At 32.9% G+C, this 19,578-nt stretch overlaps 1 protein-coding gene across 1 annotated transcript in view; it reads left to right on the top strand.

Annotated features, from left to right (window-relative positions):
- Nucleotides 1-19,198, top strand: part of LOC126734076 (uncharacterized) — a 97,477-nt gene extending 78,279 nt beyond the window's left edge. The window contains exons 18-28 of the mRNA XM_050437585.1: nt 7,442-7,554; nt 7,622-7,838; nt 7,895-8,064; nt 8,121-8,325; nt 8,388-8,550; nt 8,610-8,766; nt 9,082-9,294; nt 13,447-13,708; nt 16,613-16,844; nt 16,915-17,065; nt 17,233-19,198. Of these exons, the coding sequence (XP_050293542.1) occupies nt 7,442-7,554; nt 7,622-7,838; nt 7,895-8,064; nt 8,121-8,325; nt 8,388-8,550; nt 8,610-8,766; nt 9,082-9,294; nt 13,447-13,708; nt 16,613-16,844; nt 16,915-17,065; nt 17,233-17,307 (1,958 nt within the window). The 3' untranslated portion in view covers nt 17,308-19,198. The remainder of the gene's footprint in view (nt 1-7,441; nt 7,555-7,621; nt 7,839-7,894; nt 8,065-8,120; nt 8,326-8,387; nt 8,551-8,609; nt 8,767-9,081; nt 9,295-13,446; nt 13,709-16,612; nt 16,845-16,914; nt 17,066-17,232) is intronic.
- Nucleotides 19,199-19,578: the final 380 nt, after the last annotated feature.

Raw genomic sequence — 19,578 nt, 5'->3', positions numbered from 1 at the left:
AATAAAATAAATTTTATTAACTTTCAAAGGGATCTTGAACTTATAAATTGGAATCATATCTATGCGACAGATAATAAAGAATTAGATGATAAAGCAAACTTAATTACAAAATGTATTCTTAATATTTTTAATATTCATGCACCCCTGAGAAGGGATGGTCAATCATATAACAAAAAATATAGTCCTTTGATAACTGGCATTGTCAAACTAATGACTAAACTTTGAAACCAGGCACTAAATCAATATAGACGTAAACAAGCTGAGCACTGGAATTATTATAAGCAATTAAGAAATCTAACTACTAAATCAGTAAGATTTGAAAAAAAGATTTATTTAAATAAGTTTCAAAATAGTAATCGTAAATAACAATGGACTGAGTTAAAAAAATTCAATATGCTAGATTCCAAAATAATCAAATACCTGATAACTTTAAAAAACCAAACAAGTTTAATGATTACTTTACTCAACTCTCTAAGAATGCTTCTATATCAAAACAAGAAACAATTCAGTTATATCTTATCTTATAATAATAGTTAATCATAATTAATTTATGATCCATTTTTGTTTAACAATGTTACAGAAGAGCAGGTTTCTAATATAATACTAAGAATTAAATCAAAAGCTTTTAGAATAGATGATCTGAATATAACATCAATTTTACTTTGCTATCCTTTTATTATTCCTTTCTTGACCCATATCATGAACTGCTGTTTGAGCAAATCATATTTTCCCAATACTTGGAAGCTTGCAAATGTACTTCCTTTACCCAAGGTAGCTAATCCGACTGAATTTAACCATTTTCGATCCACTTCAATTTTGCCTGTGCTCTCAAAAGTATTAGAAAAAATTATGGAATATCTAATCAATTTATTTTTAAACAGAAATAGAATTCTTCTAGAGAAACAATTTGGTTTTAGATTGGGATTTAGCTGCAATACTGCTCTTTGTGACATAATAGATTATATAGTCAGTGCTCATGATCAAAATCAAGCAACTGCTTTGGTTCTATTAGATTATACTAAAGCGTTCGATATGATAAATCACAAGTTGCTACTCGCGATTTTAAAATATGTTGATTTTGAGGAAACCTCTCATAATCTTGTTTCTTCATTTAACTGATAGGTTTCAAAGGGTAGTCGTAGAGGATATATTTTCTGATTTAGAGTGGGTAACGGTAGGCGTTCCTCATGGTTCAATATTGGGACCTTTATTTTATAGTATATTTAGCTCAAATTTCGTAAAATCCCTGCTATACTGTCAGTATCATTTATACGCTGTTGACACGCAAATATACAAGTCTTTTCCCATTAGTAACTCTATTAATACAAATGCTGATATCAATTACGATTTAAACAAATTATAAACTGTGTCAAATGATCATTTACTTAAAATAAATCCCAGCAAAAGCGTGGCTATATTATTTTGTCCTGCAAATTATCGCACGATTCTCATGGATAGGCTGACCATTAGGTTGTCTTCGTCGTATTCCATATATAAAACATAAGCAAAATTTTTGCATATTTTCAATACGGTTTATATCAACGACATCCAAAAAAGGACCATAGACCAAATCCGCAAAATTAAAATTTGATAGTTTTAGAGATTCACATAATAAGGCTTTAGTCTTAGAAGTCAGTGAATGGCGATGTGCATAAATTAATTTTGGACATAGTTTTGAAAATGCTTTTTTTAAGCAGTTTTAAAACTAAATTGGGCCATGATTACAAGGTAATTATGATGGACACATCTCGTCCTTTGTCGATGACACTGTTAACTCCTGGAGGGAAGTAAAGATAAAAGCACCACATGATTTATCTAAAATAAAGAAATGATAAAGAAGAGAAAAATAAAATACCTAAAGAAACATAGAAAAAACCAAATTTATAGCATTTAGTTGCTCTAAAAAGAACAGACCCGGATTTTTAAACTTAACCATAAGGCACCACCTAATTAATATACAGAAAACCCAACATATAAAATATTTCGGGGTATATATGGATAATTTATTGAAGTGGGATATTCATATTGAAAAAATTGTTAAAAAACTGAGATCAGTAATATTTAGGTTCAAACAAATTAAACAAATCTTAAACAATGAACAAATATAAATAATATATTATTCTTTGGTATATTCTCATATTCAGTATGGAACGCTAGCCTGGGGAGATGCCTATGAAACACATAGGAGATTGAACGTGATGCAAAGGTTGTATTTTAAAATAGTGTTTAACAAAAGAAACACTTGTCCTAGTAACTAATTATATAAAGAAAATAAATTACTGGATATTCATTAAATATTTTATTTTAAACTGCTTACAATAATTTTTTGCAGCACGAAAGAAGGAATGAATTTGAAAACATCGCACAGGACCATAACACAAGACAAAAACAGGATGAAATTACGAAAACTTCTAAAACATTGAACAAAATTGGACAAAAATTAAGTGAATTTTTTAGGGCTTTACATTTATCGTTTCATTCCTATCCAAATTCGAAAGACACTTTATATAAAAACTATTAAAGAAAAAGTAAATGGATAATTTTATTAAATAACCAGGCTTGTTTAAATTATATCAATTTGAAGGTTTAATGATTATGTGTGTAACAAAGCTTTAAAGGAATATTAAAAAAATAAACTTTTTGTGTATGTTTGTTTAATTATAGGTTAAGTGTTGGATAGGGTAAATTAATTAGTAAAAATATATTATGTTTTATGCTCGAAATAAATATCTTAGAACTTCCATGAACAAATCCTAAACAATTTCAGTGGTTCCTTCTTATTTATTTCTATATATGTAGAGTTAAAGTGTAGTAATAGGAATTTTGAGTGTATATTAGAAATAAATACATTTTGAATTTGAGTTACATGGACAATGAAAAAATGTTAAAAAACGTTCTTTCAGATTTGCTAACTAAAGTACACTTTGTAGTAGCAAAAATTTGGTATAAGTTTATTTTTAAAAAATAGTAAGAAAACTTTCATAACTTTTTCTTGTGACCCTCTCAGTAGCGTTTAAATTTGTGGAAGCAAATTCATTTTCTTAATTAAAACTAAGTCTAGAAACAACATTCAACTAAAACTTTAAATAATATTTTACGAAATTTATATTAAATTATTTTTGTTGCACCTTCTTATTCTTTGTACAATGAAAATTTTGTGTCTTATTCAAAACTCCTTTGAAAAAACAAGGATTAAAGTCAGGGGAACCGGGTGGTCAGTGAATAGGTATGTACATCTTATAACAGACAAAAGAATATTTGGTGCTAATATTTACTAGTTCGGCGTTGGGATCAGTATATTATTGCATATAGTTGCCGCTCTCTGATAGAGTGTTCTAATTATGCCTACTTTGACATATGCATTTAACTCTTAATAAAGATAATGTCAAGTATAAGTAAGGTTTCTGTATGTTCTTATATTCCTGTTGACGGTAATCATAAGGACATCAAGAAAAGTAGACCCAAAGTTGTAAATTTGATTGTGGATTGTAATGTTGTTGATACCGTGAAAGCAGACAGTGATTGCTTAGATCATTTTCTTCTTGGTCTCAGATGATGAGGTAAATGGATGATGCCAAAAATTGGGTTTATGCTGAGGGGTGTTAACTGCATGTTCCTAAAATGACTCCACGTATTTACGCATGTATTTATTATTTCTAGTCGTAGCAAATATTTATTTGCTACGACTAGAAATAAATATTTTACTTGAAAATAGGAGTTACAAAAATTAATAAAACTTAAAAAGCTCCACTACTCAATGCAGTACTAGCTGAGAAAGTTTGCTCTAAGTTTATCTCTGATGATACCTACTTAGACGTTCCTTTATACGTCCCCTATACACATAATTTGTCAACGGGGACAACTAATTAACGAACGTCATTCCCCTAGATAAGTAGAATGATATTTAGAAGCAATTTGGACACATCGGGTATAGGCGAATATCTGGTCGTTATTAATGTTCGATAGCCGTACATCTGCGTGTTTACTATGTTAAGGTATCAGTTTGACGCGTACTACATCAAGGAAACCATCCAAAAATAGAAATTGTTATTGCGGGAGACTTTGTCCACAATGTCAACTGATTAACTTATTCTAACAAAACTGATAAAAAAAAGAAAAAGAAACAAAAGACTTTGCAATTAGTCACGGCCTGACGCAGCTTATACGGGGTCAAGCAAAACTCCTGACAGACAGGGAGACTTTGCGAGCCTCCTGGATCTATTTCTCGCGGCAGATCCTGGCTCGTACAACATTACCGTACATGCGTTTCCACTAGAAACATGAAAATTCAGGATCCACCCATGCTGCATAAATGTGTTTAGCATTACTGTTTCTCTCTTCGTTTTCTTGGAATGATGTACTGCTTTAGGACCAATAATCATTAAGAGTGTTCGAGCGAGAGTTCAGAGGTGATTTTGGCAGGTATGGGGGCTTATATCCCGCACCCCTTGACCTGCAAACAAATCGATCTGATCTATAGCCGAAGCAATTGGTCAAGGTTCATGTAGGTTAATTATTCCACCATTAACTAGCGAAGATGGTTCGATTGCAATGACCGCAGTGGACTCTTCCACTACAGACTTGCTGGGTCAGATGTTCGCATCAAACTCTACTGTAGATCCATAAAGCAAAACACTACCGACTTTGCCAAGAACGGCTTCTTCGATGCCAGAGATAGTCTTCCACCACAGAGATCTTGAAAAGTTCTCAAAGACTTGAACACTAAAAAGCCCTGATGAAATATCGCTAATAGTATTAAAAAAGTGTGCGCTCGTGCTTGACACATCTTTGGACAAACTTTTTTCTCTTTCATACAGAAAAAGTGCGCGGATTCAGCCAGTACCTAAAAAAGGACCGTCTTTTTTCCTTAATCATATATTGTGCGATTGCTTTAGTCCTGGCAATCGCCAAGGTAATGGAAAAACTCGTCACTCTGCAAATTTTGAAATATCTGCAGTCCAGCAATATTGTTAGCAAACGTTAATATGGTTTTCTAAAGCACAGATGTACTAGCTATCTGTTGACATATGTCATGTATGTTTGGACCAAAGGTGTCTAGAAACATGATGAATTTCGTGCAATAACTCTCTCAACTTTCATTCAAATCTCGTTGCTTGGCTTGGAAACTTCCTGAAGAACCGATCCATCCAGGTTGTCATGGATGGACAGACCTCGCAGAGGTTCAAATAAACGCTGATGTCCCTGAGGGATTTATCGTACCCCCTACCCTTTTCCTATAATATATCAACGTTCTTTTTGATAATACTAATCCAATTTACAGTTTTGCTGATAACAGTACATTGGTGTCTTCCTTCAAGTCACCCAACTAGATGACACCCAGTAATATAGGCCTCGCCAGGTAAGAACTATTAATACCGGCCTTAACATCATTCTGGAATGGGGTGAATGCAATCTGATTTAGTTTAATGCAGTTAAAACTCAGACTGCTATATTTACAAAAAAGGCTGCCTCTGCCGCCTCAAGTCTTATTAGGTACTTTGTCACTGTCTTCATCATGTTCGCTTGTTAGGTGTGGAGTTTGAAAGCAAAATGCTTGGGCATGATTATATAGTGGAAATAACAAAAACTTGGGACTTCCTTTAAAATGAAAAGGCTGTATACACCGCAACAGCTTTTAACGCTTTACAAAACTCAGATTCGTCCATCTCTTAAATATTGTTCTCTGAGTATTAGGCTCTGCACCCAAACATACTTTGAAGCTGCTTTATTCTATCTAGAAAAGGACCACAGTCTCATAGAAGATCCAGAACTAACTAGAAACTTGAACAGTATGGCTCATAGAAGGAAGGTGGCGGACCTGACTCTGATTTATCAATACCATTATGGTAACTGCTCTTCCAAACTGGCCCAAATCATCCACCAAAGCTATAGGAGCAAGATCTACTCATGCAGATGCGACTCATAAATATCAAGTGCATGTGCAAACCCCTAGACATCATTATTTCCTTTTTTATGAAGAAATGCAAGTCTGCGAAATCAACTGCCAAAGCACGTCTTTCCTGAACTTAACAACTTGCAGATCTTTAATAAAAATATCCACACACTCCTTCGTAGCACTGGCACTACTCGACACACTCGAGTACCATAGAGTTTGCCCTTTGGAAGCCACCTCTTGGCCTTCTTTATGGCCTTTGTCGAATTTTTGAATCAAAACCTGCAGTTTTCTTTGTCCATCCCCACTTTTGCATTCTCTTGTCTGCCATAAAAATCCCCTGTCTAAATCAAAGTATTAAAATGAAAACCAATCAAAAAATGTTGTCTCGTCTTAGATGTGTTACTGCAGACTCTTCTCTCTTATTTACACAGATATTTTGCTTAAGTCGTTGCGCCGTTGATCTAAACTACTTCCAACTCTAAGTTGAAGTCTGTTAGCTTCCGTGGGAGACTTAGAGCTTGTACACCAGTAATTAGATCTACGATAAGACAAAGTAACTCAACATCATTTTTTCAGAGTTGGGAAAAAGCCTCTTAGATACGTTTATTACGGTCCTTTGATGTGTAGAATGTGGCTCAACTTTTTAGTTATGTTTGTGTTTTAGATAATAGACCTTTGACGGGTAATTTACTTTTAGACTTTCTCTTAGCTTCTAGGAAATCTGGATATTCAGTTTGTCAAAAATATCGAAGTCTTCCTCTATAGTTCCTTCATTTTTTTAAATCGTTGTTTGCATAGGCTTCTAGTTTCGCTTTCTTCCAACAGTTAGGTTAGCACCACACCAACGCTCTAGTAGCGTGCTTAACAATGCGTCCAGATCCTATTTTCCGTATAGCAGTCATCAGACGAAAATCCACAAGTCTGGTATTGGTATATCATGTCTCTGGCAAAAATTTACATATTAAATGGTTTTCCGAAGAAGCTTATTAAAAAGACTATACGAAAGGAGAAATTCAGTTCAGGAGAAATTACAATAGAACAATGTACAAACACAGAAAAATCTTTAGGCTTTTTCACAATCATATATATAAAAGGAACATCGACGAAGATCAGGCGCATCGCTAGTAAATACAAGATCAGGTATACCTTCAAAACTAGAAACACAATCAAAGCTAGCGGAATATGTTACTACAATATTCATTAATATGAAGCCAAAATGTCCATAGGGAATAGCACTGGGGAAATAGGAAATTCCTTGAAGCTATCACAGAATTTCAAGAAAGTCATTCATGCTTGACATATTTTTACAGTCTACAAACGAAATGTGTAATTTTTTTTTAAAGATAAAGCTATTGATCCAACAAGTAATTGCGACTTCTCCATTAAGGCTTTATAGCTTCTTTAAACTACATGCATGGGATTACATTTTATTAATGATAAAAGATATTTAAGTATTGTTTATATAATATAATCCTAATTTCGAAGATCCGATTCTGTAAATATTCTATTCATTAACAAATGTATATATTATGAATTATATTTCAGGAAATGTCACTGCAAGTATTGAATCAAGACGCAGTGAAAGTGGCTGCGAAGAAATTATTTTAAGTGACCAAGAGGAGCATAGTCCGTCCAAAAGTACTACGACCGAAAGTCAAGTAAGTTTAAAGTCAAGACTTCATTTTTTAATAACTTGAAAGATAACCTGTTAATTAATTATCATAGGTAACTGTTAGATCAAGTCCCTTAGTACCAGAAACCGTCCCAGTGTGTCGTCAGTGTCATAAAAATTGCCTTTCAAATGTCCTCGCCAATAGCAAGCTTAATCATCATACACACAAAGACTGCAGTAGTAATAATCACATCAATTCACAGACAATCCCATCCATAACTCCAACTAAATCAAATGAAAATGAAAATTGGCAACAGTTTGTGCTCTTGGGTAATATATTTAAAGCATTTATGTCAATTTTATTTATATATTAATATATTTAATAGGTTTATGTACAAATCCTGTGTCAAGTCTGGTAAAGTACGATCCATTTACAAAAACAGAATTGACGGCTCCCTCGATATCTGTTGCGCCTCCAACTCCCGAAAACTCTGTCAAAAGTGGTCAAAATAGTCTGCATAATGAAGTTAGTCAAAATAAAGAAGATTGTGTAATGGTAAGTACTTTCTTAATATGATTTTAGTGTAAATTATAATATTTTTTGATACTTAGATCGACAAACTCTCAACAAATGCTTATGAACAAGACATCTCACCCGATGATTCCCCGCAAACTGAAGAGCCTCCCTATCACTCGTTAAGTAGTTCTGCTTTAACATTACGTAGATTTGGAACAGTGTCAAGTTTAGAAAGGTTTGAATCAGAAGAACAGGATGACAACCAAACGGAGTTGTATGAAAATCATTGCTCGTCAGATGGCAAGTGACCATTACTCCACTTCTAATATAGTCTATTTGCCTACATATCTATTTTTATTTAGAGAGCGACATTGATGATGATTACTTGGGAATTGACAATGCGGCATTTAATCACTCTTCAATATTAAGTTGGACAGCAAAAGCTGGAAGTTATGTTGCAGAAAAAATGTCTTTTTTTGAAAAACTTGGAGAAGATTATCGATCAGGTGGTGGATTTTTTGACAGGTAATTATTTTTGTAACGTGCTAATAATTGAAATAAATTAGTTTTACATCTTTAAATAGATATTTAAAATCTTCTGAAGATCGGGTAAATGGCGAAGAAAACCAAGAAGAGGAAACGTCCGGTGGAACATCTGGGGAAGAAATATGGGGAACACCAACGAGTGGTGAAGATCTGGACGACACTGCTTATTCGCCAAATTATGATGGAAAGCTATCGGTTAGAAAAATTGCAAACTTTTTTGAAGGTTTAGCTGTGCATGAATCCCGTAATTAAAGTTGTGTTAAATTAATTTAAGTGCTTTTTTATTTAATTGCATGCAACACGATTTCTGTACTTTTTGGATTTTATCTTTTAAGTTAAACCAATACTAAATATATTATATTTACTTAACTACGTATCTTTATGGTAAGTAGATGTTATTACCGTTCAAAGTTTAGTTTTCTATTATTTATGTGTTAAATTGATTGATATGAATTTGCTTACCCTATTAAAATTCCTTTTAAACAAACTAATAATTATCTTCTTACTTAGCCAAATAATGAATCTTACTGCTCTGACACGATGGATGATACCGAAATATTGATGGACGACTTACTAATGGCTCCTCCTATAACTGGGGCAATTCTTAGGGGTCTGCTTCCAAGAAGAACACTAGAACCTCTGATTGAGGAAGATTTTTCAGATTCCACGTCATCAACATCATCTTCTGATCCTATGTCGCCACAGTCTGGTTCTTCGGACCAGGTAAATAGAGCAACAATTAAACAGTAAAAAAGACATTTCTTACGTTAACAAGAGAACAACAATGCTTTACCGATTCCCCACTCTTAGTCTTAGTCAATGTACAATTTTGATCGAAGCCTAGTAGAGGGCAATAGGAGAAACGCTATCGTTCTCTTTTCAACTTGTGACCAAGATTTGTAAGTGCAGGTTTATACAATAATATTGTAGCAATCTTACTGTTTGTTAGGTGTGAATTAAAATACTCGATACACAAAAAAATAATCAACTGATTTAGTTTATACATACACACTAAACATGATCTCTTAGATTACTAAAAATATTTATTTACTACTATTTATTTCGATTTTAAAAGTCGCGCCAATATTCTAACTTGAACTGACCTTCTGACGGCGACGGCCCTTTATATACTCGCCAGACGATGGTTCAAGAAAATTCACTAACCTTTCACGAGTCTCCAGAGATGTCGTGCGGTGAGCCTGCTTGCATCACCGCGATGATTCCAGAATGGCGAAGGACAGCTGATATTCATGCCAATATCGTTACAATATTATAAACCACCCAAGGCCTGAGTTAGCCAGAATTTTATATTATTTTTGTATATATTGTCTTAATGAGAGTATCTATTATCCAAGTCCAAGATTTTCAATTTTTCTTACTTGGCACTAAGTAATATTTGATTTCTACAATTTTTTTGGTAATCCTAACACACGACCTTATCTCATCCACTAGCAGTGAGTCTCAGCGGTCGACCGTTAGAAGACTATTAGAAGTAGACTATTAGAAACTCACTGCTACTCGCTAAGATAAGGTCGTGTGTTTTTTGTTAATGAGTACTTCTAAGTCTATACTCTAGCGTTCATTATGGCAGTAGCTTCCGAAGTGTTGAACTCGAGATGTCATAGTACAATACTAAATCTCAAAATTTTTGGCCAAATACTTATTCTTTCATTCCATAAGCCAAACCGAAATAGTAAAATCTGATCAGTTTTATCATAACTAAATAATTACCATTATAAATTCATTGTGAAGTACCATACTTCATTGTTAAAGATCTTCGTTCGAAAACTGAGGATTTTCCACTCTATTTTTATTATTGATGGTTGAAGCACCATTGTTATTTTTTTTTCTGGTACCGAATCAGGTCGTCCTAATGTTGGTAATCACAATGGCAAGTCTTCGGCAAGTCTAAAGAGTTTTTCTGCGCTTCGAATTCTTCAATCTCTGAGATTCCTTAGCCACGAGGCTTGTCTTCTACCGACTGCCCTACAGCTTTTTATTTTCCCCTTATAAGTTGAAGAATACGGTATCGATAACCCTTAAGTATGTGACCTAGATAGGACAGCTTTCGGCATTTAACTGTTGTTAATAGTTCGCGGATGGCGCTTGCTCTATTTAAAAGTGCTTCATTAGTCTCCATGGCTCCCCATGGGATTCAGAACATACGTCTAGTAGGCACATTTCAAGTGCTTTAAGCCGAGTAATGGTTGGTGCTTTTAAGGTCCAAATCTCCTTACCCATACAATACTGTTGCACTATTGGATCTTATGTATCAATCGTTCATCATGGATCTTATGTAACAATCGTTCGTCATCAATCATTCTCTGGCGACGTTTGAAATTTAGATTAATTTTGCAGAAGAGTAATCTCATTTTTTTTGAAAGGTTGCGCGTGCCGACTCAATTCTACACTTCATATATGTGATATATAGGGCCAAGTAGTGTAAAAATGTTTATTGTTGACACTTTATAAATCTTTCATATTTTATAGGTCTTAGAACTTCATATTTGTTGAAATCTATTGGAAAGGAATACATATCTACCCTTCTAGAAGTTCCTGTAAGCGGATCTGGGGGTGGTAGTTTTAAAACAATATCTTCCTTTACCAGATTATTGATTTCCGGAACTACTGGATAAACAAATTTATTTCTCTTATATCGTAAATACCAAATTCATTTTTGTGTAGGAACCCTTTTACAAAAGCCATGTAGTGCACGTTCTTATTTTTAGTTTTAAATGTAACTAAGAGAAAATCGCCAGTAGTTATAATTTCTTTCGTCCCGGATTTAGATCTAACAAAGTATGATAAGGCATATCCTCATTTTCACATTCAGTTTGAACTACATCCTTGCTAGTCTCATTTCTAACCAAATCAGCTACTGTCATGTTTTCTGTATCGCTTTAGTTCTCGTATTGAAACTATTTTTCTCGATCGGATTCTGCACTACTTAAAGGTTGTTTTTTAATTTTCTTTGCTTTCTGATTCCTCTTAACTATCTTTTTTTTCTTTCTGTCGTTTTCTTTGTTCATATTTTTAATCAGCTTTGAATATTCGCTACTAGTAAGTATTTGACTGCTGCTGAGTATTTTACGACTTTTTTTTTATTTCTGTGCCACTGATGGGTATGGTCTTGTTAATTTTCCTTAACGAAATAGATTCGAAAGAAGATTTTTTTGTCCCCTGATTTTGCAGTTGTTGTTATGCATTGTTATTGTTATGCATTGTCAGCTGACACTAAACTTGTGCTACAACCATTTTTATATTCTGAGCCTACTGTTCATTAACAATAATTTATTGGGTTTTATGAATTTTCAACTGATCGATCCGTATATTAAAAAAGGTCTTCATTTTCTTGTCGGAAGATCCTATATCTATTTAGTTTCGTAGGATCTAGCCTCTCTATTATAAGATATTTCTTCTTTGAAATCGAAAATATTCCTGTTGATTTAAAACCTTCCCAAAAGGAACAAAGTCAATCTGCAAATTCACTTTAAGTTAACTTTCATTGTTCTGACGCTGCCAATTTTTCGTTCTATTTTGCTTTAATCGACCAAAGCACCCGCGATCTAGCGGTTGTAGTAAATCAGTTGAATGTACGGGTAGCCCTAGTAATGTTATATTTTCTCTAATGGCTAATTCTATGGTTTGCTTATCTAAATATGGTAAATATCCATCTAATTGAACCAAAAGTGGTCTATCTTTTACAATTGAGCAAAACTTAGCAAACCAAAGTCAATTGAAAATAGCGATTGTCATCCAACTTTTGCCGGAAACCACATACATTGTATTTTCTAGATCATCATTACCTTTCCAGGAGCTCCACAGATGTTGAGTTTGATATATTATTAGTAGGGGTTAAGAATATTCGCTAGCTGATATGCATACCATTACCAGTCACGTTCTCCTTTCCTGATCCTTCAATATTCACTATGCACTTTTTGTCCTTTGGCGGCTACCCCTTTAATTCTGGTTGGATACATGGACAAAGAAGTTTCGTCCAGATTCCAGACTTGTGATGATGTAAAATTTAGGATAATAAATTTTTATTTATTTCACAGCCTTGTCATAAAACGAATAAATAATGAATGGATGGCTACTAGTGGCCAAACGTCGAGAGTTTTGAGGTTGTTCCATTTCTTTTTAGATAAGACGATTTCTTCTGCAGAAATTTCTAAACCAGTCATTGCCGTGACATTCAATTTTAAAGAATGTTGTAAGGTTATTTTTTTGCACGTATGTCTGCACGGCGTCTTGAACTTCTTGCTTAGTTAATGCAAACCCCCACTGGCCCATTTTGCCAACATTGAAGATAAATCTTGTTCGGCCTCTATAGATATCGCTGGTTTTCGCCCTTGTTTTTCCAAATTTTTCTTCTTTATGTAGCGACTTGTCGATATGTTTCGTTTCTTAGGTTTCGTTCGCTTAAGTTTCGATTTGTCGATATGGAAAATATTGTTACTATTTATACCTACCTCAAATAAAGCGACGGATTTTGTAATTTTAATTTTGAGCATAGGGTTACTATGTGTACTTAAGGTTACTAGTTACAACCGGTGCTATCAGTGTATAAGATAAGAAAATATATGGGAATTAAATTATTAGTATTTTTTATTTGAGTGTCTCATTTTTCAATAGAATTCTGTGTCATTTTGGCGCTACTTGATCCTACTGTATTGTTAGATACCTTAAATATATTTATTATTTATCTATCAACCTTATTGTTTTCAAATGTTATGCGATCTTTTGTCTTATTACATTTTAAATTAATCATGGTAATAGCATGCATTACGTATTTACAACAATGAACACATTACAATAATTTTAAAGTGGTCTCAAAAGCTTCTTTGACTTTTTTCTATTTTTCTCCGCGGGCAGGGCAGCATAAGTGGAAGTGCTGCTGACACATGTTCTCGGGATGTTGTCGAACTCGAACGAAGCGAACCGGACAAGGCCGAGTCCAATCGAAATCGGCCGAGCAGCAGGAGTGGAAGCGTCGCGACGACGACGACAACCACGACGTCACCGGAAGAGGATGCGCACAAGTCGTGTCCTCCATCGACCTCGGGCTGTCCGACAAACAGCCAGAGCCTGTCGTCGGAGTGGGAAGAAGCGCAGAGGGTATGCGAAGGAGAAGGGGGTACGAAGTATTTTTTGATATTTAATAATAACTGTTATTGGAGTAAAATAATAACTGTAAGTAGAGTAGTAAATAATAACTGGAGTAAAATAATTGGAAAAAATAATGACTGTTTATTGGAGTCACATAAACTAATTGTGTATATGAAAATTATAATTCAATAACAGGTTAGGACAACAGAAAAAATCATTTATTATTTGCTTGAAGTATAAAAAATATATTTGAATTTCGTCGAAAATCGCTAATAGTTCTCACGTCATATGGCAACAACGCTAGCACGATCTTATGCGAGTAACGTTGAGAACATCCGATTTCAAACGCTTGAATCATGAACTTAATTAATATACCTAGACTGCTAATGCAAATGACCACCATGACCAAAAATAACCGCTGCCTGGTGGCCGCAATTTTTATAGTGGTTGTGTCCTTTTGATGTTGGTTACTCTGAACATTTTCAGTGTTGCCAACAAAAAAATATATAAAATAAGGGCATATACCTATAAACTCCAATACTGATAATATCCCATTACCAGTGTGAGCAAATTTTGAAGCCAAGAAAAAGAGAAAGCAATATCAAACATAATATTAATTTGGCATAAGTCTATCTCGTAGTGGAAAACTCGCCGATGAGCATAAGTAATATTGTGATTTCCTATTGGCTGCTCATACCTTTCCTTCATTATCCCAAAACGAGGATTATCGATCAGTTAAGATTTAGCCAATCAACGATAAGAAATTTTAATCACGCGCAGATCGCCAAATTCCACTGTGAAATAGACTTATGCGTTATAGCTTGGTCCTTCAATATAAACCTATTTCTCTTTCTTGGCTTCACTTTTATCGCGATGTTACCATTATTGAGTTTATATCTATATGAATAAATAGAGTTGACGCCGCTGATGTTTGACATGTGATCTGTAATGAATTTAAGTATAAAAAGTCGTAGATCGTGCAGTGTCGTGCACTTTCCTTACTGATAAATATTGAAATTTTATTATATAAAAATCATAGTTCAAAAATTAACAAAGGCATCTTAATTATTTTAAAATGCCTTAAATTTATATCCTGAAAATATGACTGCAGGAGGATATTGTCCATATTCTAGAAATCTTTCTTTCTCGCTTTTTTAAACATCTATACCATATTTTGTAGACGTCTTACCTGTCCATTCCAGTTGAGTTCCTATTTAAATCATTTACCTGCAGATCTTCTCTTTCGCTCCCTCTTAAATTACCAATTTCAATTTTTATAATTTTATTTAAATGATAAGACTTATATTAAAATGTAATATTTTAATATATTGATTAGCTCATTTGTGTTTTGTTATCTAGACCATAAAGTACATAATTTTTGGTTACATCATGTTATGTTGTAACTATTGGTTATCCTCCTTCACTCTTATTATCTCCTTAATTCATTGAGTTTGGAAAAAATTGTGCGAACACTTCTTATCCTTATTAAAATGCCAGAAGTAACACACATTAAAATTTAACTTTCCATGTTTGTTATGTGATTTTTATAATATAATTACAATTTACAAGAATGGTCTCAACTAACCAGCTTTAAATCCTCAGCACAGAAATCTTCGATGATCCAAATATGCAGAAAAGGGAATTGCAGTAAAATGAATGTCCTACAAATTTCAAATACACAAATACCAATGAAGGATGAAATAAAATTCCTAGGAATGATTATTGGCTAAAAGTAAATTAGATAGAACATCTTAATTACGTAAAACAAAAAGCATCTCAAGACCTAAACATTCATTGAATTCTATCCCATTCTACTTGGGGATGCAAACACTCCTGTTTGATGAAAATTTATAAATCTATCTGTCTTTCGAAACCTGACTATGGAAACTTTATTTATGATTTAAACAAAATCAGATTCTTAGATTATCAACAATCTGTGATTGGTACCAGACCATTAACAAGCAGATATCAACTATTTCTGAAGCACTGATATAACAGACCACAATATAGAATTTCCGTTAGTTGAACCTAATAACCCTTCTATATTCCTTATTTAACAACTTTCACCATTGAATATAAACTTGGATCTTTCTTATTCTATATTTGACAAAAACTCTTCTGCCGCACTAATAAAAAAACATTCCGAGAACTTTTCACATTACATCCAGATATTTACTGAGCGATCAAAATCAGCCTCAGGAGAGGGCGCAGGTATATACTCCACAATATCTCCCTTTAATTGAAAATGAAGCCATTATCAACGATTTTTTTAACAGAGTTATTGGCAATAAAGGAAAACATTAGAAAATATTATATTCGAAACATTTCCCAAAAGAACATTCTCACGATTACAGACTCATTAAGTGCTCTTGAATGCAACGAAAACAAACCGCTATTAGCAATGTCCACTTACATCTATGTCCTACTATCTACTGCAACTAGAAGATCAAAAATATTTGACTTCCTATGGGTTTCCAGTCACGTAGGAATTAATGGAAATAAAATGGCCAATAAGCTATAGCTAGCTAAACAAGCAATTGCAACCGGCTCTCATTATCAGTCATTAAGTCATAAAAAAGAGTATTACACTATGTCAGAAATATTTGATAAATTAAATGTACCTTTTTTTGTGGCTCTATAAATCCGTATGTGCTATAACCGGTGTTCAAAGCTCAGCAGAGAACCAAACTAGGGATTTTTAATAAAAACTATGTCAACAGATTCATATACTATACTTTAAATATATTTCAATTATTTCATAAAATTTCTCATATTGACGGAAGCAACGAATCTGAAGCAACATTTTAATTGGTGCTATTAAAAGTTTTGAATTTCTAAATTCATAATAAAAAAACAATAAGGCTCAAATTAAAAAATACTAAATTATGGATCCAAATTATTTTAGTAAATAAAATAGTGTTTTTCCGTGTAGGATGTTGCGCAGTAGTAAACGATGTAACAGTACAGCCTTCTCCGAGTATGCCACGGTCGGACAGCTACAGGAAAATTGTAGAAGCGGCAGAAGATGCCATTTTGCAAACGACACCGAGCTTAGATAACATAGCGAGCAAAATGGCGGACCCACTTCTGCTATTTGGTCATTTCCAGCCAGCGGCCAAGTTTGTGAATATAGAACGGGTGTCCAGAACTAAAAGTATTAGGATGTAAGTATTTTTTCTTAACCATAAAGGTCTAATTAAGTTTTTATATATTTTTTCTTTTTTTTAATTCTAGTTTTGAGTTTTTTAACGTAAGGAGAACAGAAAGGCGAATTTACGAGAGGTATCCGGAAAATAGGCAAGTTATGAAGATGTATGCAAAAGAAGACGTGGAATCGGTTTCTGAAAGTTCTTCGCCAAGCAAAATCTCGAATAAGGAACAACGGGTAAAATATTATTTTATGTTATTTTATTAGGTATTCTTAAGTTAAAATGATTACTACAACATTTTTTTAATAACACCTGGACCTAGGCTCTATTTTACTGAGCCATACTTTATGGAAAGCCATTATGCCAGTAATAATTATAAAAACTTATTGATGTTCTTTCGTAGGATAGCAGAAATGGTAGATTCTGGAGACAGCTAAGGAGAAGACGTGTTGTGGAAAAATCAACAAATCCGGCCTAGTGTTTAGTGAAAATTATAATAAATAATTTTATATTTTACAAAATATATAATATTAATTAGGAATTACTAATATTTAGGTAGATAAACTGTACTTCGTTGAGGCTTAGAGAATCAAAACCTTTTAAAAGAGAATTTTAAGGCTTTTTAAGGCCTAACCCAATTACAAGCATGTCAAATTGTTGGATGGGGTTCTAATACAATGCCAAGATTTATAAGTGCCACAGTTACATAAACAAACAAGCCTTTTGTTGGGTATTCTTATGGTTAACTTAAATAACGTAAGTAGATGGTTTAAAATAGGAAAAATTACTAATAATATAGAATAGATATTTACAATTTTTAGGTTATAATTAGATAGTTTTCCAAGCTATTAAAAATTTTAAAATTTTATGGTAGATGTAATATAATTTTAACTTTTCTAATTTTCTGCAAACTAAACTTATGATGGCCTTTTTAGATTTTAAGCCACATAAAATTTTCTAATAATCAAAATAAACATCCAATAACAATACTCTCATCAAAACATCATTAATGTATAATGTTTAATATTTTTAACAAGTGATACAGTGTATCCTAAAAGAGGTCGGAGTAAGAAGAGGTCTCCCAAATCTTTTTTCTGAAAATCGTCTAGTTCTTAGTAGTAGCTTAACAGCAGAGATATCATTATTAAATTCTCCTTTTAATATAAATTTTAAGTAATGCAATAGTGTTTAAATAGCAATAGAGTTTGTTAAAAAGAAGATGGTGAAACATGCATAACACCATTCACCTGTATGATTTATAGCCGGGAGTTTCAAAGCAAATTTCTGCCATTATATTAACAATTCTAATTCACTCTGATTTTCAGTGTCACATAAACAAACTTCTTAAAATGTCCCAGTAATAAAGTTCAGTTTACCACTGGGTGATTCTCTTCCAATCCATTCATTATTATCTTCAAAATCTTATCTTTCAATTTATTCAGTGACAAGGAGCCACCATATTGCAGGTATTTATTGCTTGGATTGTCTAGTAAGCCGGAAGTAAGTGATGTTGGAGAAAATTTCAACAATCCTTATTGTTAAATCGTTCTGATATCTATCCAAAGATTGGCTAATACATTGATGGTGTAAACGATAATTTCATTTAATTAAAAAGGACATTCGCATTCGTTCTCGTCTCGACAAAGTATTATCTTTAGGATCTATAACGATGGAGCATGCCTGAATCCCTTTTTTTAAGGCCAGTGGGCAGAAGTGCTTATTCACGTGTCACATGATACTATTTCATATCCGTTTTAATTATTTTTCATAATTATCATTTTTATGTGAACGTCACCGTTGCTCACGAGGAATGATGTTTTCAGATTTCACCAGTACAACGTGTTTTATATTTTCCTTCTTATGCTGGATTATTATATATTCTCTATTCTTGTCAATAATTAGCTAATAGTTATTATAAAATATATTATTTTATAAAAAAGAAATATCTTCTCTTTTATCTTCTTCTATTATCATGACCACTTTTGAGATACCTTGTATCAGAGATAGTAGAAATCTTACAAAAAGGTCCAAGTTAAAGGTCCGAATTCTCTGGAAGGTGATGGGTAAATACTTTACTTTTGTTTGCCTTAAATAGCTTCACAAACTTACACATTAGTCCCCTTTAACAAAATTATCATAATATTTAAACGGAAAAATTTTATTTGGATCGATTAAAAATATTAAAAAATTGCCTATAAATTTGTTATATTCTATAAATGGAAACGTCATATTTTCTTTTATCTTATAAACTTTAAAATATTACGTTTAGTGACGATAAATAACTTCCACTTTTGGTTTACAAATGTTCAGAAAAAATTAAATTCCATAATAATTCATCAAAATATACTGATAGTTTACAAATAACTCAAAATGAGGGGCTTTCTTAAATGAACTCAATAGTTTTGTATATAAGTTAAGTGCTCCTAAGAGTAACTTGAATATTTATTTAATATTTTTGTATAAATTAAAATTTTGGCATAGGTCACAAATTTCTACGTTGATTTTTATCAACTTTTTTGACATGAAATGTAAATGATTCCTCATATTCTAAGCTAGAGCAAATATAGTTTAGGTTGGAGTAAGTTGTATCTTGAGCAACGAAAGTTATATTAGAAATCTTTTTTGATTATATAGTTTTTGAGACTGAGAGTTTCCTTTTTCTCGCTTTATTGTATATTTCTGGACATGCTAGTTATATAAATAATATACAATAAAGATAAGAACGGCAAATTTAAAATTTATTAAAGAA

The sequence above is a fragment of the Anthonomus grandis genome, chromosome 3 (genome assembly GCF_022605725.1).
Source record: "Anthonomus grandis grandis chromosome 3, icAntGran1.3, whole genome shotgun sequence".
In the NCBI taxonomy this organism is placed as follows: Eukaryota; Metazoa; Arthropoda; class Insecta; order Coleoptera; family Curculionidae; genus Anthonomus; species Anthonomus grandis.
Note: the sequence above shows the minus strand (reverse complement) of the source record. Positions and strands in the feature narration are given on the sequence as shown.